This window comes from Artemia franciscana, chromosome 3 (genome assembly GCF_032884065.1).
Source record: "Artemia franciscana chromosome 3, ASM3288406v1, whole genome shotgun sequence".
Classification (NCBI taxonomy): Eukaryota; Metazoa; Arthropoda; class Branchiopoda; order Anostraca; family Artemiidae; genus Artemia; species Artemia franciscana.
In genome coordinates this window covers 1,384,252-1,407,561 of record NC_088865.1, presented here as the reverse complement: position 1 = coordinate 1,407,561, position 23,310 = coordinate 1,384,252, and the positions used below count along the sequence as shown (strand labels likewise).

At 34.8% G+C, this 23,310-nt stretch overlaps 1 protein-coding gene across 1 annotated transcript in view; it reads left to right on the top strand.

Annotated features, from left to right (window-relative positions):
- The first annotated feature begins 11,508 nt into the window (after positions 1-11,508).
- Positions 11,509-23,310, top strand: part of LOC136024727 (glutamic acid-rich protein-like) — a 133,395-nt gene continuing 121,593 nt past the window's right edge. Inside the window, exon 1 of the mRNA XM_065700156.1 lies at positions 11,509-11,663. Within this exon, the coding sequence (XP_065556228.1) occupies positions 11,595-11,663 (69 nt within the window). The 5' untranslated portion in view covers positions 11,509-11,594. The remainder of the gene's footprint in view (positions 11,664-23,310) is intronic.

Below are 23,310 nucleotides of genomic sequence, written 5' to 3'. Positions count from 1 at the left end.
GTACTCTTATGGGTAGTATCTAACTTAATGAATTTTAGACATTCTGACTCAGCACATAAGCTAATTATTTAAATGTATCTATGAATATCAAAATTCCTCTTTTTAGAGTTTCGGGTACTATTGGGTCGAGTCGCTCCTTACAGTTCTTCACCTTGAACTGTTTAATAACTATGAAATGTTTTTGTATATAAGGGATTTATTTCCGGTTTTCGGGCAAATTCCATCTCATGTGATGGTTTTCGTTAAGATTACATGCTTTCGTAGGGATGTTTGTATACCTTTTTTTTCTGAAATTCTGCGATGTTTCTTATGCTTCTAACTTTTAAATGGTGACTTTCAAGCTAAAAAACTTCAACATTTAAATCCATATTTTTCTGTCTGATCAATAATTTTATAAGTGTGTAATGTGTTCCGAGTAGACTTTGTCTCGTTTTTGTAAATAATTTGAAAAATACACATTTTTTTCAACTAAAAGTAAGGAGTAACATTAAAACCTAAAACGAACAGAAATTATTACGTATATGACAGGATTTGCCTCATAGTCAATCTCTTTACGCTAAAGTTTTAATTTTGTTTGAACTCTTTAAAAATGACCCCTGAATCACAAGGGTCGTTTAATTAGAATAAATAGTTCATTTGAAAGCACTATAAAAATTATAGCGTAAAGAGCTAGGTATTGACTAGGGCATTGACTTTCTATTTTAATGTTGCTCCTTACTTAAGCAATGATGTTTAAATCCTGCTAAGCAATGATGGGAAATCCGGTGGCCCCTCCACAGAAAATTCCCTTTTCCCATGAAAACTGTCTTCAAGATCATCCCACATAAGCTCGACCCCCCCCCCCACCAGAAAAAAAAACCTTGAAAACGTGTGTAAATTTCCCAATACCCAATACTATGTGTAAAACAATTGGCAAAGCTCATAACTTGCAGCCCTTCCCCGGGGGCTTTGAGGAATTAAGACATCCTCAAAGATATTGTTAGTAGATCTTTTGACCATGCTGAACACAATGGCTATCTCTAAATTTTGATCAGGTGACTTTTGGAAAAATTGAGCTTGGGAGGGGTACTAGTTGCTCTCCAATTTTTTGGTCGCTTAAAAAGGATAGTAAAACTTTTAATCACTGTTCGAATGAGCCCTCTTGCAATATTCTAGGACCAACTGGTCGATACGATCACCCCTGGGAAAAAAAAGAAAAAAAACAAATAAACACGCACCCGTGATCTTTCTTCTAGCAAAAAATACAAAATTCCACGTTTTTTCAGATACAACTTGAGACCTCTGCACGTTCTCTGAAACTCTGAATCTCAGGGTGTAATCAAACAGTTCGTGGTAACGAACTGTAGTAAGGACCGACCCGGTTCAATAGTAACCAAAACTCTAAAAAATGGAACAATTTTTTAGTTTTGGTACCAATAGCTACATCAAAAGAATCGCATTTTAATGCTGATATTAAATATATAGGTTTCATCAAGTTTAGTCTTACCCATCAAAAGTTACGAGCCTGAGAAAGTTTGCGTTATTTTAGAAAATAGGGGGAAATACCCCCTAAAAGTCATAGAATCTTAACGAAAATCACACCATCAGATTCAGCGTATCAGAGAACCCTACTGTAGAAGTTTCAAGATCCTATCTACAAAAATGTGGAATTTTATATTTTTGCAAGAAGGCAGATCACGGATGCGTGTTTATTTGTTTGTTTTTTTGTTTTTTTGTTGTTGTTTTTTTCCCAGGGGTGATCGTATCGACCCAGTTGTCCTAGAATGTTGCGAGAGGGCTCATTCTAACGGAAATGAAAAGTTCTAGTGCCCTTTTTGAGTGACCAAAAAAATTGGAAGGCACCAAGGCCCCCTCCCACGCTAATTATTTTTCCAAAGTCAACGGATGAAAATTCTGAGATAGCCATTTTATTCAGCGTAGTCGAAAAACCTTATAACTATGGCTTTGGGGACGACTTACTCCCCCACAGTCCCCGTGGGAGGGGTTACAAGTTCAAAACTTTGACCAGTGCTTACATACAGTAATGGTTATTGGGAAGTGTACAGGCATTTTCAGGAGGATTTTTTGGTTGGAGGCAGGGGTTGAGAAGAGGGGGATATGCTGGGGGAACTTTCCATCGAGGAATTTGTCATGGGGGAAGAAAATTTCCATGAAGGGAGCGCAGGATTTACTAGCATTACTTAAAAAAAAAACAATGAAAAAATAAATATGAAAAAGTTTTTTTTCAGCTGGAAGTAAGCAGCAGCATTAAAACTTAAAACGAACAGAAATTATTACCCATATGAGGGGCTCACCTCCTCCTAATACCTCGCTCTTTACGCTAAAGTATTTTTAGTAATTTCAACTATTTATTCTGTGGCTTTTGTGATTGAGGGGTCATTCTTAATGAACTGAGACAAAATTTAAGCTTTAGTGTAAAGAGCGAGGTACTGACGAGGGGGCGAACCCCCTCATATATGTAATAAAAACATGAGAATACAAAAGTTCTTTACGTAAGCTAGTTTATAAGTTACGTATATCTTTTACTTATAAAAAGATTCGTAAAAAATTAAAAGTTCTAGTTGCCTTTTTAATTAACCGAAAATCGAAGGGCAACTAGGCTTCCTCCCCCGCTCTTCTTTTCTCAAAATCATTCGATCAAAATTATGAGAAAACCATTTAGCCAAAAAAAATTAATATACAAATTTCGTTTTAATTATTCCTCTGCGGAGAGCCAAAATCAAAACATGCATTGATTCAAAAACGTTCAGAAATTAAATTAAAAAAAAAAACAAGTTTTTTAAATGAAAGTAAGGAGCGACATTAAAACTTAAAACGAACAGAAATTACTCCGTATATGAAAGAGGCTTTTCCTTCTCAACGCCCCGCTCTTTACGCTAAAGTTTTTTACTGTTTTAAAATGTAGAGTTAAGAGAAAGAGTCAAACTTTAGCGTAAAGAGCGGGGCGTTGAGAAGGAAAGGCCCCTTTCATATACGGAGTAATTTCTGTTCGTTTTAAGTTTTAATGTCGCTCCTTACCTTCATTTAAAAAACTTGTATTTTTATTTAATTTTCATAAAGATTCTATGACTTTTAGGGTTATTTCCCCTTTTTTCGTACAGGCAAATTTTTTCAGGCTCGCAGCTTTTGATGGTTAAGAATAAACTTGATGAAACCTATATATTTGAAATCAGTTTAAACATCTAATTCTTCTGATGTATCGATTGGTTTCAAAGTTACGTTCTTTAGAGTTTCGGTTACTATTGAACCGGGTCGCTACTTACTTACAGTTCGTTACCACGAACTATTTGATATTTTCAGAAGCTTTAAAGTACCAATTTTGTATAAATGGAACAAGATCTGTCAAATAAAGTATGTGCCGCAAAACAAAACTGTGTTTTGATTTAGGATAGTTACGCTGCAAAACAAAGATATGTGTTGCAAAACAAAACTATGTTTTGATTTAGGATAATTGCGCTGCAAAACAAAGATATGTGCTTCAAAACAGAAACTGTGTTTTCATTCAGGATAGTTGCGCTGCAAAACAGGGGCGTGTGCTGCAAAACAAAACAGTATCTTCATTTAGGATAGTCGCGCTGCAAACAAAAATATGTGCTGCAAAACAAAAACTGTCCTTTTATTTAGGATAGTCACTCTGCAAAACAAAGATATGCGCTTCAAAATGAAAACCGTGTTTTGATTTAGGATAGTCGTGCTGCAAAACAAAGATATGTGCCGCAAAATAAAAACAATATCTTGATTTAGGATATCAGTTCATAGAATCAAGTCGTTAAGAACCAGAGAGGACTCATTCGACTGGAAATTGAAAAGTCTAATGCCCTTTTTAATATTCAAAATTATCGGAAATCAAACAGTCCCCTCACCATGAAATTATTAGTGGCCCTCCTCCAAAGATGTTCAACAACAGTTTTGAGATATCCGTTTTATTAAAAATAGTCAAGAAATCAAATAACTATGCCTCTAAGGATGACATAGCCCCCTACAGCCTTTTGGGCAAGGTCTGTAATCTTTGCAAGTTACCCATTGTTTAGTGATAGGGTTTGTTGTTGGGAGAGGAGGATTTATTTGATCCTCAGTCTCCAAAAAGGCTAAGAAAAATAAGATGTGACTTTCAGGGAATACTGAGGGGGATGTTAACCTAAATAAAAAACACTATGCGTATCAAGGTTGTAAAAAGACGTATCTGCAAGATCTCAGGAACGGCTAATAGTATTAGATTGAAACTTTCAGAGAATATTGACGAGACTATTGCACTACATTTAAAGAAGAACATCCAAGTTGTCAATATGCAACGTCTGGAACATTCTAGGTACAGCTAAGGGTATTAAGTTGAAAGTTCCACAGATTGTTAAGAAAAATAATGAATTAAATTAAAATACAATGTGTGCATCCAAGCTGACAATAGGGTGTGTCCTCAGTGTCTCAGGGAAAGCCAAGGGTATTGAGATGAAACTTCTTAGGAATGGCTAAGGACAAAAAGTTGAAACTTTCAGGAAAGGTCGAGGGGGAAGTTGAACTAAATAAAAGAAACTATGTACATCCAGGTTGTAAAAATGGTGCATTTGCTCTCAGATAGGTAAGATCTTTAAGTCAAAAATTCAGGGAATGTTCAGGTGATTTTCTCCAGGCTGTAATTTTCTGCATCCAGGCTGTCAAAATGACATATTTTGAGTATATTGTCTAAAATTTAATCCTGTGTCAAAAGCTTAGCTTAAGAACCGCCCCAAACCCAAAATTGAATGAAATTGATGCAATAAGTTTGTTGAATAGAGTCAGAAGATGGAGGGGGGAAGTAGCCAAACTCGTATTTGTAATAACTGTTTTAATTTCTTTTTTTGGGGGGTTTCATTTATTCTTTTATGGAATTTCTAGATATTTTAAATTTGAATTTTCACAGGATATAATTTTTGATCGCCTTAAGTTTTAATGTGGCTCTTCTCTTTTCTTTAATTTTTTTTTAATTTCTCTTTTCTTTCAATTCTTTTCTCTTTTCTTATTCTCGTTTCTTTAAGTTTCTTAGTCTCCTATTGTTCTACGATAACATATTCCTTCTGATAATGATACTGAGTGAAAAATGAATAAATAATATGTGGAGCACAAATCTGACAATAGCTTTTAATAGATTTGACTCATTTTTAGCTTAAAAAATCTACTTTAATGCGTGAAAGCATACGATTTTGCTCTATATTTTTTATACCCCAGCCTCCTGTCTCCATCATACCCAAATTCTTTGTTATCATTGCATGTTATCATTGCCATGAATAGGGCGTTCTATTACACACAATTCTATCGTTATTGAGGATCCAGAAAACGCTACATGCTCAATAATATATTTTTTTTAATACTGAACAAAACTGGGTTTTTTATTTCGCAATTTATGTAAGGCAATTACTTTTTTTCTGTTTGATTGTGCTCTCTCTGAAAAATGTGTTTCTCTGCCCCCTCTCAACACCCTACGACCAACAAATCGACACTATCATCTCTGGAAAAAAAAGAGACGCATCACTGCACCAATGCAGAAAAGTGATTTTGGTGAGGGGCTGTAACTCTACTGAATAAAGTGCTTAGCCATGGAAATTCAAATGACATACTTTCCATTTTGATCACCTTAAGATTTATAAATAGACACGGGGCTCAATGTGACATTCACGTCACACTTTAGAGTAGAATTTTAAGGTAAGTGCTCAAAGTCTACTGTTCTTAAGAAAAATGTTTCTGTTAAAATTTACATTTCCCAGTACTTAAATGCTCTTTGAGCAAAAATTGCTGTTTCGTGGCACAAAATGGCAGTGAACGCAGTCAAGCTGTGGCAAAATGCTTTTTGAACTTGAAAAATGGACTAGACATGAAATTTACATTTCAAACAAGCCTTCTGCCAACATTACTACGACCACCATATCGACCTGTGGAAAAAAGGAGATGCATCAATGTGTCCTAAGCAAAAATTAATTTTATTATTGTTCAGAGTGGGGAGGGTAGGCTATGATTCTCCTGAATAAAATTGTAAACCATGAAACTTCAAATAGCGTACCTTGCATTTCGATCTGACACCATTTTTGAGGGTTTTCAGGCTCTTTTTCGAAATCTGCATAAATTTATTTTCACAGAGAAATTTCGCTATTAATATTTATCTGACACATTTATTACCGCCTGAATCAGCTTCCAATGGCAATTTTACTGTCACTAGAAGCTTTTTTTTAAGCTATGTAGCATATCCCCACAAAGGCTCTGTGGCCTGTAATAATAAAGATTCTTCTGAAAATTTTACGAGAGATAATTCTGAGTTTTTACGCAGCTTCAGCATCTTGAAACTATAAAGGCAATCCCCAAGATTTTCATTCAGGAAAGGGGGGGGGGAGGGAAACAGATAAGATAAAACCTCAACTTTTCCGAATCCCAATCCTCTCATTCATGGCTGGAACACGAGCCATAATGACCAAAAGTTCAAGGTTTGTTTTGAAAAAAATGGTTTTAGTGAGGATAAAATTGCCATTGGGAGCTGATTCAGACCGTAATTAATGTTTCGGATTAATATTAATAGCACAGTTTTCTTGCGAAAACAAATCTATATGAATCTCGAAAAAGAGCCTCAAACCCCTTAAAAATGGTGTCAGGTCTAAATGCAAGATACCCTATTTGAAGTCCCATTGTTCAAAACTTTATTCAGGAGAGTTATGGCCCCCCTCCCCATTTTGAACAATAGGAAAATCAATTTTTATTTGGGACACACTGATGCGTCTCATTTTTTGCAGAGGTGATCGTGTCAATTCGGTGGTCATAGAATGTTGGGAGAGGGCTTGTTTCAAATGTAAGTGTCATGTCCATTGCTTTTTTCAAGTTCAAAAGGAATTATGCCACAGCATGGTTGAGTTCCCTCTCATTTTCTGCCACAAAGCATAAAATTTAAATCGGACTTTTTCTGAGATTTCATTGAATAGCAGCTGTAATCGATCTTTGGTGTCTTCTAGCAGTGCAGAAATAAATACTATAATACAACCTATATATAAATCTAAGCTACAATAACCTATACAATAAATACAGTGACCAGAATAAACTTGATTGACATATGACATAAGATACCTTTCTTTGTCAAAAATAGGGAAGGGAATTTCCTCATTGTATCTTCCAAACTGATTCCTACATCCATTCACACAGCAATAAGAAACTCCCATTGGCCTCTGTCTAGATTTCACAAATGTTTACTTTTTAATTGGAACATTTTGTTTTAAATTTTTATCTGGCTGCTCATCATCACTATTCTCCTTTGCATCTCTATTCTATTTTGCATTTCTATTCATCACTATTCTCCTTTGCATAAGGCCTTTGCATCTGCAAAGTCAGGATCTGCAAGTTGCTTGCTGTTGACGCTTACTCCATAGCCCGTAGCCCTCCATAGCCCGTAGACTGTCTAAGTACATAGTCAATTACTATTGTGAATAAAAGTGGTGATAATACATATCTTTGTTTGACACCAGTCATGATTTTAAAGTATCTTGTAGCTCCGTTTTCTGTCTGTATACAACATCCTGTTTCTTTGCACAGGGCAATAATCAGTTCTACTTTCTTCGGGGGTTTTCCAGAGTATTTGAGGATTTTTCATAAGATTTCTTGGTCAACAGAGTCAAAGGGATTTTCTAGGTCAATGAAAAGAAGATGCAGCTTTTTATTCCATTCCTTTGATTCTTCAACCAGCCTTATCAGTGTAAATATTAGGTCTGCACATGATCTTCCAGGCTGGAAGCCATACTGTTTATTACGAAGGTGTTGACCCAGCTTATACTGCAGGTGCTCTAGTATAATAATTGAAATAGTTTTACTAGTTACCGACATTATGTTAATGCCTCTCCAGTTGCCACAAACAAGCGTGCCTCCTCTTTTGAAGAACTTAATAATGGTTTCTTTCGTCCAGTCACTGGTCACTCTTTGGTCACTCCATATTCAACTCGAACTGTCATGCAGTCGTGGACTGAAGTTTTCAGAATCTGATATGCAATGACATCTGCTCCTGGCATTCTTCCGTTCTTCAACTTTCTGAAGGTGGTTATGATTTCTTCTTGAGATGGTGACTCTTCATTTACATTAAGAATCATAAATACAGTGTCAGGAACTATATCTCGGTCATTTATTATCGGTCTATTTAGTAGGTTTTCAAAGTGGACTGCCCATCTCTGGTCAATCTTCAAAGGGTCTGTCAAAAGGACTTTATTCTCGTCCTTCACTAGATTCGACCTGTTACGCTTTTCTCCAATCATTTCATGGGTTAATCTATAGACTGGTTTCGAATCTCCTTTATTTGCTGCTTCTTCCGCCAAAACTGCTTTGTGTTCAATAAAGTGCCTCTTGTCGTCCCGGGTACTCTTCTTCACTTGTTTGTCTATTTCTCTATATGAGTCTTGCAGAAGAATCAATTTAGATGCGTCTGAGGTCCAAAAACTGGAAACTTTAGCTGATTTTCTTGCATCAAATACTTTCCAGGCTCGTTCGGAAATCCATATTTCTTTCTTTTTCTTCCTATAGCCTAATTTCTCCTCTGCTACTTCTCTCTATGCACTTTTCAGTATTTTGGTCTGATTCCCATCGTAGGGCTTCAAATTTATTTGAAAGTTCTAACTGGAACATTTGAGTTGCTTCCTTGTCTTTCAGTTTCTCAACGTTGAAGTGTTTGTGTCGTCAGTTTACTGTTTTTTTGTGTCGCTTTCAACTAGTTTTTACTTAGAATATTCGATCGATGTACTGCCAAAACTCTCATTTTTTCTTACGTGAAAGTTGGGGGCCCAAAATGGAGTTCATGCCCACCCCAAGGTTTGGCCCAAATGTCACCTCTGAATTTAAACTCACCCTACATGGAAAATTAAAACGAAATTTGCATTTTAATTTGACAAATTTATTCTGTACATGAAGGGTTGCCCCATCCTTAATATATTGCTCTTTACGCTAAAGCTGTGGCTATTTTTAAAAAAGCTTCTTATTCTTATTCAATTAAATGTGTTTCAGTAGCCGCTCTTAAAAAATTGGAACAAACAGTCAAACTTTACCGTAAAGAGCCAGGTATTGAGGATGGGACAACCCTTCATATACGAAATAACTTCTGGTCATTTTTCAAATGATGGTGGTAAATATGGCTTCCCCTATATGAAATATAACCCTCCCCCTGACAGAAAACTCCTCCATTGTAATTTCATCCAACGTAATGTGCAACAACCCCCCACGTCAAACTCCCTCCAGCCAGTTCCGTCCTCGCTCGCTGAAAATCCCCCTCCCTACAAAATTGCTTGCGAACGATTCAGCCTGAAAAATTCTCCCAGGCATTTTTTCATTCATATAAGACTTTAACGTCTAACCGGCTTATCGGTTACTCCAAAAATGCCTCCTTTCGTCGAAGTTAATTCCCGGAATTCAAAACACGTGGAAAATATGCCTTGATTAATTCCCCCTGGGTCATCTCAACATGAAAATTTGGCAAAAAGAGTATAAGACAATTAAAAAGAAGTTTGTATAGTAATTCTGTCAAATCCTCCAATGAAATGTTTCCCATGGAAAATCCCCCTCCCCCAAAATGGCTTCTCCAAGGACGATTCTACCAATAGGAATCTCCCCAAGCACCCCCTTCCCCCTTAAAAAAAGTCTGTAATCCCAATAACAAATACTATGCGTAAATGACGGGTAGATTTCATAATTTACAGGCCTCTCCCCTTACGGAATTTGGGGATTCACTTTACACCTAAAAACACAGTTATTTGATCTTTCAACTATACTAAACAAAATGGCTACCTCAAAATTTTGATCAAATAGCTTTGGGGAAAATGGGTGAGGAATGGGGCTCAGTCGCCCTTCAACCTTCTTGGTCACTTAAAAAGGACGCTCCAACTTTTAATTTTCCGTCCGAGTGCACCCTCTCCCGATCTTCTAGGACCATTATTTCAATACTATCACCCCTGGGAAAAAGCAAAAACAAATAAACACGCATTCGCGATCTGTCTTCTTGCAAAAAAATAGTAATTTCACATTTTTGCAAATACCAGCTTGAAACCTCTGCAGTAGAGTTATCTTGTACGCCTGATTTCATAAAGATTTCTTGAGCTGTAGTGAGTGTTTCCCCCCAATTTCAAAAATCAGGCGAATTTTCTTAGATTTTGATGGGTAACACTAAACTTGATGAATATATATCAAATATACAAGGTTGGTATCAATATACATCAATCTTTTACAGGCACGTACGCAGGAATATTTTTCGGGTGGGGGGGGGGTCAAAACCTTCGAAACAGCAGATATAAAGTAGCACTTTTTTTTATTTAGTAATTCAAAAAGCACGTATATCGGAAAATACAGATTAAATTTAATCTGTAGCATTGTAGCGGATGGGGGGGGGGGAAGAAGACTGAAGCCTCAAAAGTTAATTTTTAGGCTCAGGTTATGTTCATAGAGATTTAGAGCCAGTGATTAATCTATTATATCCCAGTGAAAGGGAAATTTTAAGGTTAATAGTGCAATATGGGTGCTGTGGGGGGGGGGGGGTAGTTCTTCTATTGCAAAAATGTAGATTTTAATTAAAAATGATAGTTTCCAAAATTGATCCATTAAAAGCTTTACTCTATCCTGAAAAGGGGGGGGGGGATAAATGCCCTAATATCAAGGATAATTCTTATTTTGCTATGGAAAGCAAACTCTCTTTACAAAAAAAATAACAGTACAATGGCTAATTACTTCAAAGAGGTTAAAAAGTTAGACAGAAAATGGATTAATAATTGGGCAGTGACTTGACCAGATAATTTCATGCTGTAAAATCCCCCAAAACAGGCTTCACACATGTATCTAGATTCTTAATAAATGTCCTATTTTTGCCAGAAATCCCAAGAAACCATGGGGAAATTAAACATTTCAAAAAATTTCGTGGAGGCGGGCCCGAAGGCCCCCCCTGCGTACGTGCCAGATCTTATATATTTGGAATCAGCATAATAAGCTGATTCTTTTGAGGTGTCTATTGATATTAAAATAAAGTTTTTTAGAGTTTCGCTTACTATTGAGCCGAGGTTCTCCTTACTTACAGTTCGTTACCACGAACTGTTTGATGACAAAATTCTGTGTCATCTTATGGGAAAGTACATCTCCACATTTTGTTAGCAGATTAGCGAGATATTTTGAAAATCTGTTTATGAAAACTAAATCTTAGTCTATTGATAAAACGAAGTGTTTCATTTATGTGAAATCTATCTGATAGGAATTTGGGAAAGTAGAGATCGCTGAGATATGTCTATATCATTTGTGCTTTTTGTGTATATAGCCATCTTTCTGAATTTAAATACATTTTATCTTATCTTATATCTAAATTACGTTTGATCATATTAAAGCCCTGATATGGAACAAGTTTAACACAATGATCTGTCAAGGGTCTTATCTTTTACGTGCTTTGAGGGTTTCTACACCGGAAATACTAATTAGAAGAGTTTTTATCCTGTAAGGGTTGTTGAGGAGGAATTTGAAGACTTGCGCATGATTGGAAACGAGGACAGATTGCCTCCGAGCTGGCCAAAAGTTGAAACACCTTTCCTATTCTAGTAATCAGCATTCAGTTGTTGTCTAGGTTCTGTCAAAGAATGATTAGAATATTAACGGCTTTGGTACTTTTGGCTGCTATTGCAACAGCAAAACATGATCATAAACATGTAAGTTTTTTAATAAAAATACCAAATGTTATTTTTTAAACTAATGAGGTGCAGAATATATATAAATAGTGCAGAAGGTTTGATCTCAACGTGGTAATAAGGGACCCAGAACTTGAGCTGCGTGTAGCATCAAACTGCAGCAGTGGCGTCGTTTCGAGGGGGTTGTCCCCCCCCCCAATAATTCGGAGTGAAAAAATTCTATAGTTAATTACACTAAAAATTATATAAATATAATAGAATTTATAAAAAGTAAATATTATTATATAATTTATTATTATATTCTGCACTACAGGGCTCGAAATTTGATGAAAGTGATGAGATTATGCGAAAGCGTCCCCATACTAATCCGAAGAAGCATAAAGGGTAAAACCTTACTTTCGTCACAAGCTGTCTAAACTGGAAACTATGCTGCGACGTAGCAAAGTTTCCATACTGTAGCACTTAGAAATAATAATTCTAGAAGCGCATCCATTTTTGGTTGACCCTCCTCTTCCCTGGGGCAAACTAAAAATGCGTAAAGTGGGCAGGGTTTTGATGCCGAAGGAAAAATTAGGGCTGTACAATAGGAATGATACATTTTAAGTACTAATTCCAGTTATCACTGGTAATTTATGTATAGTAGGAAGTCGAATAATAAATAAAAAACTGACGCATTCATTAATGATAATATACAAGATGGTTCACTTTCACTTTCGAGTTTAAATTAGCCAGCTGTTTCTGAACAATTGCAGTAAAAGCTGTTGTGACATTGGCCTGTGACGAATCTTGAACCGGCAAATCAGAGCGATTAGTTAAATATTACGAAAGGCAGGGAATACACTTCTGATTTTGCTTACAGGTAATATTACCTATAGAGCGAAACGTATCAGTGCATGGGCCCCGCGGGCAGCGGGGCGACGTCTGTATTCTATATTTATTTAATAATTATTTGGACCGGAGCCTCAAAGAGAAAAATGGAGAAAAAGAAGCTTTTGTAAGACTAACCTAGCCTGATCTTGTCTACGATAATGTTAAGCTTATGTCGTCCGTTATTGTTTGTTTTTGACATCACTTTTATTGCTGATTGGTTGAATTGTTAGTTGATGTTTATGGCGCACTTTTTGCTGATTGGTTAAGCCTTGTTTGTTATGGTCATGATCTTTCATCATTGCAACCCTAGTTTCCCCAGGAATTGCGGTTAGTCAAGGGCAAGCTTCTGTGATGTTAAAAGTTCGAAGGGAGGATATTTCAGTTTTTTTTTTTTTTTTTTTTTTTTTTTTTTTTTTTTTTTTTTTTTTTTTTTTTAATTACAGCATATAGCTAGATTATGATGATTGTATAATGTTTTTATGTCATTATTCATTGATATTGCCCAGCCCCAACATTTCCCACGGCTTCAAAACCCTGCCCACTTTATGCATTTTCAGTTTGTTTAAGGGGGATTTTAGAGAGCAAAAAAGTGAACGCGCTTCTCTAACAATGACAAAGTAACAATATGCGACCATGAGAATCTTGCTATATGCGTAGTTTCGAAACCTTGTGACGAAAGTAAAGTTTTACCGTATAATGGATATGAAAATGGTAATGTCATCACCGATTCTCCATAGCATATAGCCACAGCCGTTCAAAACGGGGTAGAGGGGCAACCAGGGCAGATGCAGTGCCGTGGCTGGAGGGCTACCCAGAGCCGCAGGAAAGGCTCTGGGTATAGTTAATTTCCCACCTGATTGTATTAGATCTAATTTGTTGAGATTATAAATGTTCCGCCGTCAGTTTAGATTCTCATACACCTGGAATTATACGGAAATTATGCATTAGCATCGCCGAATAATCAAACAAGAAGAGCAAGAAAGTTCTATAAGGACTGGTTCTAGAAGTCCCAAGGACTGATAGTGAAGCTCCCTGATTAGCTAGCATCGCCGAATAATCAAACAAAAAGAGGAAGAAAGTTCTATAAGGACTGGTTCTAGAAGTCCCAAGGACTGATGGTGAATCTCCCTGATTAGCTGGCATGAACTAAATTCCAGAAAACTTCAGACAAAGGCCAATTCACAGCGATATTTTGCTAGTATTAAGATTTAACTATGCAAATATATGCCAATCTGAATTTATCATAGTTTTTCAGGCAATCAGAAAAATTTATGAAAAATCTGATTGGCTATAATTGGCACTGGCTAAATTTGCTTTTAGTAAAGAATTATTGTTAATTCTTAATTAGAATTAGACGTCAATGTAATACTAAATTAGACGTCAATGTAATACTTAATTAGACGTCAATTAAATTAGACTTAAATTAGACGTCAATGTAATACTGAAGAGCTAGGGCTTTTTTTGAAGGAAACGTCTTAATGAAACATAAGTAGTACCAAAAGATCCCTTATTTTTAAGGTGGTGCTCTTTTTAAGCACAACCGTGGCTTTTCTGACAATGCACCAGTTCCAGATCTAGGGGACAAGGAGGGACAACTCCCCTCAAGATTCTTCGGGCTCCCTTATTCCTCGTTTTACTCTTTTTTGAATAAAAATGGTGAAAAAGACAATTTGGTCAATTATTGGCATCTTTGTCAAATTGCCCCCCCCCCCCTAAGATTTTGATCATTGGCACCCCTGTCGCATTCACAGGACTCCCCCAAAATTTCCCTCTAAATCTGTCGCTGCAATACTTCTCACCCATCTTCTGATGCTCCCAAATATAACCCAAGGGTGTATAAAAATAATAATAAAAGAAACGCTATAAAAAATTAGATAATCAAATCATCAAAAGACAAAAACAGTGAAGAAATGTAGAATTAGGGCTATATATGGGACCATCAAGGAGGAGGGTTTATTGTCAGAAAAGTGGTGTAACATATGGAAAGAGTATAAACCGAGAAGTGTAATGGTACTGCTCATAATTTATTAACATTTCTCCTTAAAATAGCTGTAACTATCCATTAATTATTTGTGTATTTAATGAGTTAGTATGATTGATGATTAAAGTAACATGAATGTAGTCGCTATTACAGGGCAGAACATCCCTATTGCGACTAATTTATATGCATGTGATATAAAGATTTTAAGTAAAAATCTATCCACCTACCTCTAGCTATCTCTACATTTTGGCCAAATCTTGTTTTGTAGTGGTTCCGTCAGGTACTACGTAGGGCAGGGGGTTGGATAAAGAAGGATCCTCATGGGTCATTTCTGCTGTATAGGGCGTCGAATGAGTAAAATAACATGAATGTAGTCGCTATTACAGGCCAGAACATCCCTATTGCGACTAATTGATGTGTATGTGATATAAAGATTTTAAATAAAAATCTATCCACCTACCTCTAGCTATCTCTACATTTTGGCCAAATCGTGTTTTGTAGTGGTTCCGTCAGGCACTACGTAGGGCAGGGGGTTGGATAAAGAAGGATCCTCATGGGCCATTCCTGGCGTATAGGGCGTCGAATCGACATTTCAGCTGCTGGGTTTTCTTTACAGGGACGATTAGCAACGTTGTCCCCCTTGTTGCGGTGGGATCGAACCCTGGGCCCCGTATTGCCAAGCGGAGTATCAATCCACCGTGCTACAACAGGGTGGTTGTACGCCCACCCCAGATTTTCCAGGGGGGCCAAGCTTCCACCACAAAGGGCCCTTTTCCGGCCATAATTATCCATTATGTCCAACATAATCCATTCTGTTCAAATGATTTGAACTAACTGCACGCCTATTAGCCAAAGAGCGTAATTACCTGACGACCCTTGGGGTAATTACGCTATTTGCTATTAATCATTGTAAACTTTGAAAGTAGGTTAGATTCATAATAAACGTCTCAAGTTCCGTCAAATGCCCCATGATTTGGCCCAAATGGCACCTCTGGCTTTGGGCTTTTTTTCGTGCCAAATTCTGATTATGGCACTTATGGTTTTAAAAGATCGATTATTTACACCGTTTTTTTTTTATTTTGTAAACTGATCGTTTCGTGAAAAAATTGTTAGCTTTGGACGGTTTGCAAAATTACAACTGAGATTCCGTTGCCAGTTTATAGCGATAAGTTGATTGAGACGAAGGGAGGATCGTTAAATCTTTTAGAATTTCTCTTAACCAGTCGATATTCACAATAAGTGTTACTAGTCTGTCTTATAAGGCAAATTCGCTTTTTTATTTTTTGGGATAATTTCGAGGGGTTGCTCTCCCTCAGAAATCATGAACGCTAGGTGGCGTGTGCTAAGCGTAGTAGAGCTGTGCCAAGCACATTGAGGATTGTGCCAAGCGAGGTGAAACTGTACCAAGTGTGGTGGAATTTTAGGGAACACGCGGTGCTCTGAGATGTACACCAGGGTAATGGGAAGTCTGCACCCCATCGAAAATTTTTCCTTACATGGTCTTATATCTCAAGACACTTTTCATCGGATAAACGAATGGTGTTTTTTGTCGGTAAGACATGACTCATTGCGATTACTACTGCTACTCCTACTACTAAAAACTCACCGCAGCACCAAGCCGCGTGAGGCCAACACAGCTACGCACACTCTTCTCCATCTCAACCTATTCAGAACCTCCCTCTTTACACCCTCCCAAGAAGTTCCTATTTCCTTTAAATCTTTCTTTAATGTAGTTCAGAAGAAATTCCATGTGTTTTATTGGACCAATAAAAGCTTTGAGTGAATCTGGGGGATGAAACCAGCCTTTGAATGACAAGTTTTTCTTAGAAAGATTAAAAGGTGTTGATTTAGCAGCTCCACTCCTCATAACAAAACTTCAAAAAAATATTAATTTAAAAAATATGCCTAAAAATTGCAGTCAACAGAATCTCTATGCGCAAAGACCCATTCCACCCCTCCCCTAACGTGAAAATATATAACCTAAACTATATATTTCCCATTCGTTTTTCAGTTTCTTTGTTTCGTCACTGTTGCTTCAGTTCACGGGCATTAAGTTAAAACAAAAGAGTGACATAGGGCAAATACATGAGCATATACAATTTGGGCTATATATTTGCATATTAGGGGATGGGGCTGGTGAAAGTGGTTTACGCCTAGATAATCTTTTGAATAAACTTTTCTAGGAAGTTATGAACTATTTTTTTTAATTAAGTTTCTTTATGTGGAGTGGATCGGCTAAATTAGTACTATTTTAACTTTTGCTATATTAAGAAAGAAGGTATTTTTTTCTAAGCCTCCACCTGGAAAAGGAGTTACATTCTCATCATATACTTGCTACAAACGACTTAGTAGTATTGGATGTAAAATGTTCAAACTTTGTATATTTTCGTCATCATCCTAGCAATAAAAAATATGTTTTGATTCTGGACAGCCAAACTAATATTCGTAAATCCCTTTATTGTTGGTTCACGACCAAGGGATTTTGTTTGTGATGTGAATTAGATGGCACTGAATAATTTAGAATTAAAGTTGTTGGCCTTATTCTTGTTGAGTCATTCAACAAGAAGAACGATTGAATCGTTCATTCAGATATTAATAACAAAGGAAAAATCAGTACCAAGGTTTTGTACACAAGTTTCTTTAAACTGTCAAAGGATTTTTAAGTCTGATTTTTTTTTAATTGTCCTAGAGATTGAATAATAAATTTCAAAAGGACTATTTACTTTGAAAAATCATGTCCACTACATGGCGCACAAAAATGAGGCACAAATTGTACCACGCTTGGCACGGGTTTCGAAGTTTGTCATGCATGGCACCTCAAAAATTTCATTAAATTAAAGATCAAATTAATTGAAAAAGAGTATCCTCTAAATGGCGAAATCTTGAAAATGTCTGACTCCTTATTTCTTGTAATTTTATTTGTAGCCACTCTTTAAAGCATCAATTAGAAAGATTCTTAAGAATTTATTTTGTAGCCACTTTTAGTTAACTTTTATTTTGTAGCCGGAATTTTATTTGCAGCCACTCTTTAAAGCATCAAGTAGAAAGATTCTTTAGAATTTATTTTGTAGCCACTTTTAGTTAACTTTTATTTTGTAGCCAGAATTTTATTCGTAGCCACTCTTTAAAGCATCAAGTAGAAAGATTCTTAAGAATTTATTTTGTAGCCACTTTTAGTTAACTTTTATTTTGTAGCCATAATTTTATTTGTAGCCACTCTTTAAAGCATCAAGTAGAAAGATTCTTAAGAATTTATTTTGTAGCCACTTTTAGCTAACTTTTATTTTGTAGCCAGAATTTTATTCGTAGCCACTCTTTAAAGCATCAAGTAGAAAGATTCTTAAGAATTTATTTTGTAGCCACTTTTAGTTAACTTTTATTTTGTAGCCATAATTTTATTTGTAGCCACTCTTTAAAGCATCAAGTAGAAAGATTCTTAAGAATTTATTTTGTAGCCACTTTTAGTTAACTTTTATTTTGTAGCCAGAATTTTATTTGTAGCCACTCTTTAAAGCGTCAAGTAGGAAGATTCTTAAGAATTTATTTTGTAGCCACTTTTAGTTAACTTTTATTTTGTAGCCAGAATTTTATTTGTAGCCACTCTTTAAAGCGTCAAGTAGAAAGATTCTTAAGAATTTATTTTGTAGCCACTTTTAGTTAACTTTTATTTTGTAGCCAGAATTTTATTCGTAGCCACTCTTTAAAGCATCAAGTAGAAAGATTCTTAAGAATTTATTTTGTAGCCACTTTTAGTTAACTTTTATTTTGTAGCCAGAATTTTATTCGTAGCCACTCTTTAAAGCATCAAGTAGAAAGATTCTTAAGAATTTATTTTGTAGCCACTTTTAGTTAACTTTTATTTTGTAGCCATAATTTTATTTGTAGCCACTCTTTAAAGCATCAAGTAGAAAGATTCTTAAGAATTTATTTTGTAGCCACTTTTAGCTAACTTTTATTTTGTAGCCAGAATTTTATTCGTAGCCACTCTTTAAAGCATCATGTAGAAAGATTCTTAAGAATTTATTTTGTAGCCACTTTTAGTTAACTTTTATTTTGTAGCCATAATTTTATTTGTAGCTACTCTTTAAAGCATCAAGTAGAAAGATTCTTAAGAATTTATTTTGTAGCCACTTTTAGTTAACTTTTATTTTGTAGCCAGAATTTTATTTGTAGCCACTCTTTAAAGCGTCAAGTAGGAAGATTCTTAAGAATTTATTTTGTAGCCACTTTTAGTTAACTTTTATTTTGTAGCCAGAATTTTATTTGTAGCCACTCTTTAAAGCGTCAAGTAGGAAGATTCTTAAGAATTTATTTTGTAGCCACTTTTATTTAACTTTTATTTTGTAGCCAGAATTTTATTTGTAGCGACTCTTTAAAGCATCAAGTAGAAAGATTCTTAAGAATTTATTTTGTAGCCACTTTTAGTTAACTTTTATTTTGTAGCCAGAATTTTATTTGTAGCTACTCTTTAAAGCATCAAGTAGAAAGATTCTTAAGAATTTATTTTGTAGCCACTTTTAGTTAACTCTTATTTTGTAGCCAGAATTTTATTCGTAGCCACTCTTTAAAGCGTCAAGTAGGAAGATTCTTAAGAATTTGTTTTGTAGCCACTTTTAGTTAACTATTATTTTGTAGCCATAATTTTATTTGTAGCCACTCTTTAAAGCATCAAGTAGAAAGATTCTTAAGAATTTATTTTGTAGCCACATTTAGTTAACTTTTATTTTGTAGCCATAATTTTATTTGTAGCCACTCTTTAAAGCATCAAGTAGAAAGATTCTTAAGAATTTATTTTGTAGCCACTTTTAGCTAACTTTTATTTTGTAGCCAGAATTTTATTCGTAGCCACTCTTTAAAGCATCAAGTAGAAAGATTCTTAAGAATTTATTTTGTAGCCACTTTTAGTTAACTTTTATTTTGTAGCCATAATTTTATTTTTAGCCACTCTTTAAAGCATCAAGTAGAAAGATTCTTAAGAATTTATTTTGTAGCCACTTTTAGTTAACTTTTATTTTGTAGCCAGAATTTTATTTGTAGCCACTCTTTAAAGCGTCAAGTAGGAAGATTCTTAAGAATTTATTTTGTAGCCACTTTTAGTTAACTTTTATTTTGTAGCCAGAATTTTATTTGTAGCCACTCTTTAAAGCGTCAAGTAGAAAGATTCTTAAGAATTTATTTTGTAGCCACTTTTAGTTAACTTTTATTTTGTAGCCAGAATTTTATTCGTAGCCACTCTTTAAAGCATCAAGTAGAAAGATTCTTAAGAATTTATTTTGTAGCCACTTTTAGTTAACTTTTATTTTGTAGCCAGAATTTTATTCGTAGCCACTCTTTAAAGCATCAAGTAGAAAGATTCTTAAGAATTTATTTTGTAGCCACTTTTAGTTAACTTTTATTTTGTAGCCATAATTTTATTTGTAGCCACTCTTTAAAGCATCAAGTAGAAAGATTCTTAAGAATTTATTTTGTAGCCACTTTTAGCTAACTTTTATTTTGTAGCCAGAATTTTATTCGTAGCCACTCTTTAAAGCATCATGTAGAAAGATTCTTAAGAATTTATTTTGTAGCCACTTTTAGTTAACTTTTATTTTGAAGCCATAATTTTATTTGTAGCCACTCTTTAAAGCATCAAGTAGAAAGATTCTTAAGAATTTATTTTGTAGCCACTTTTAGTTAACTTTTATTTTGTAGCCAGAATTTTATTTGTAGCCACTCTTTAAAGCGTCAAGTAGGAAGATTCTTAAGAATTTATTTTGTAGCCACTTTTAGTTAACTTTTATTTTGTAGCCAGAATTTTATTTGTAGCCACTCTTTAAAGCGTCAAGTAGGAAGATTCTTAAGAATTTATTTTGTAGCCACTTTTATTTAACTTTTATTTTGTAGCCAGAATTTTATTTGTAGCGACTCTTTAAAGCATCAAGTAGAAAGATTCTTAAGAATTTATTTTGTAGCCACTTTTAGTTAACTTTTATTTTGTAGCCAGAATTTTATTTGTAGCTACTCTTTAAAGCATCAAGTAGAAAGATTCTTAAGAATTTATTTTGTAGCCACTTTTAGTTAACTTTTATTTTGTAGCCAGAATTTTATTTGTAGCTACTCTTTAAAGCATCAAGTAGAAAGATTCTTAAGAATTTATTTTGTAGCCACTTTTAGTTAACTCTTATTTTGTAGCCAGAATTTTATTCGTAGTCACTCTTTAAAGCGTCAAGTAGGAAGATTCTTAAGAATTTATTTTGTAGCCACTTTTAGTTAACTATTATTTTGTAGTCAGAATTTTATTCGTAGCCACTCTTTAAAGCGTCAAGTAGGAAGATTCTTAAGAATTTATTTTGTAGCCACTTTTAGTTAACTCTTATTTTGTAGCCAGAATTTTATTCGTAGCCACTCTTTAAAGCGTCAAGTAGGAAGATTCTTAAGAATTTGTTTTGTAGCCACTTTTAGTTAACTCTTATTTTGTAGCCAGAATTTTATTCGTAGCCACTCTTTAAAGCGTCAAGTAGGAAGATTCTTAAGAATTTGTTTTGTAGCCACTTTTAGTTAACTATTATTTTGTAGTCAGAATTTTATTCGTAGCCACTCTTTAAAGCATCAAGTAGAAAGATTCTTAAGAATTTATTTTGTAGCCACTTTTAGTTAACTTTTATTTTGTAGCCAGAATTTTATTTGTAGCTACTCTTTAAAGCATCAAGTAGAAAGATTCTTAAGAATTTATTTTGTAGCCACTTTTAGTTAACTCTTATTTTGTAGCCAGAATTTTATTCGTAGCCACTCTTTAAAGCGTCAAGTAGGAAGATTCTTAAGAATTTGTTTTGTAGCCACTTTTAGTTAACTATTATTTTGTAGTCAGAATTTTATTTGTAGCCACTCTTTAAAGCGTCAAGTAAGAAGATTCTTAAGAATTTAGTTAAATACTTATTTCAGACAAAATACCTAAGTATATTTCAAGTGTCTAATCTCTGCATCTAAACAGTTTCTCTTTTGAACTTAATGGGGATTTGATGCCTAAAATCATTTTGTGAGCCTCAGCCATCGACTGAATGCGTCAAAGACAAAGAATCTGCTAGCGAACTTTCTTAAGAGACTAGCCATCATCGAGAGCTGTCGAGAATTTGTGATTCAATTGTGAAATGCGAGTGAAAGATTTTACGTCCCTTTTGTTGGTGCCATTGTCAGTCAAAGTGGGTGGCATTACAGAGAACTCCCAAAGTGGCTAAATTGTTCAAATGATAATTTCTTTGAGCAACTTTTATACGTTTTCCTAGCAGGTATACCTGAACATTTATAGGATTGCTCTTTGCTAAAGTTAAAAAAAAAATCTGATCCATTTAATCGAAAAAATTCACACTTTCGAGTGATGTAAGTTTCATTAAAACTGAATATCTATATATCTGCTCTAGATAGTTTTCTGTCATTTACTCTAATCCCTTATTCTATTCTATTCTAATTATTATTCTATTTTTGTTATTACTATTTATTCCATTATTTGTAAATTATGGAAAGACTGCCAAGTCAATTCTAGTCAATTCAGTTCTAGTCAAGTTAATTCTTGGTTACAGAAACTAAAAAATCTTATAGTGAACAAATAGCGTACCCTGTTAACTCTTGAACCGTTATGAAGTACTTTAAACGTAATTCCAAAGTGAAATTGAATAATGCCTGTACTGCGTATGATACATTCATCAGACAAATTGGTCTCTTGAAACGAATTGTCTTTTCCAAATTCAAAAGGCGTCTAATTACCAAAAATAAATTTTACAAGAAAAAAAAACACATTACAAAAAGATTATTGAAAGGAATTCTTTTTTTGTACTAAGAGAGTGGTTGTCAATTTGGGGGAAGGCATATGCACCTCATGATTTCCCTCTAAATTTTGAAATATCACCTCTTTTTTGTTATTATCTCTAAAAATATGGTTTGCCTAATTTGGATTGTCTTGGATTCTTCTTCGGATTCTTCTTGTTCTTTCGTTTGAATATTACATGTCTGGTAGAATAATTTCTGTTTATCTGCCTTTCCGTTCACGTCAAATATTGACCATGAGGTCCCTCAAGGGTCAAAGTGCCATAAATGTTCTTAGTATATGTAAATGATCTAGCTTTTGCAGTTAGAAATGAAAATCTTCTATATTATTGTCGTCTATGTCATCCAACATTCTCTCGTGCGCATAACCATTGTTCGACTGCCTTGGATTCTCTTGTTGCTGTTGCTGATGATACAACCCTTGTGACTTCCAGGAGAACAGAGGACGAATTAGTGGACCTGTTAGTGAACCTCTTCGAGAGAGTTTTGGTTTTATGATTTCTCTCTTGCGTAATTTGTTTCCAAATCGAGTTTCTTAGTTTTTCCTCACATATCCTGGACTTGTCCTCAAGTACCTGAAGTTCATCTATCCAAAGCCTCTAATACTAGAGTAAAGGACATCCATGTCCTTTGACTAGGTATCCTTGTAGATAACAATTTTCATTTTAAAGACCACACTGGATTGATCAAAAGGAAAGTTTTGCAGAAACCTTGGCATTCTAAGAAATGTTTTCCATATGTTTTGTTCTTTATCACATAAAGTGATAAAGAACATGAATTGTTGGTTTTTGATAGATAGTTATATAGATATTTATTTTTAAAAAGCCATGGCAACATACAATATGTTCGAAACAACAATTAATAGACGCATCCAAAATAAAATAGAAAAAAAACAACTTACATACGACCATATTTTAAGCACTCACCCTACCCATTCCCATAAAAAGTGTCTCTATGTGACATTTGTAGTATCTCTGTGACCCAGTTTGTAATTTTTTTAATTGCCCAAAATCATTG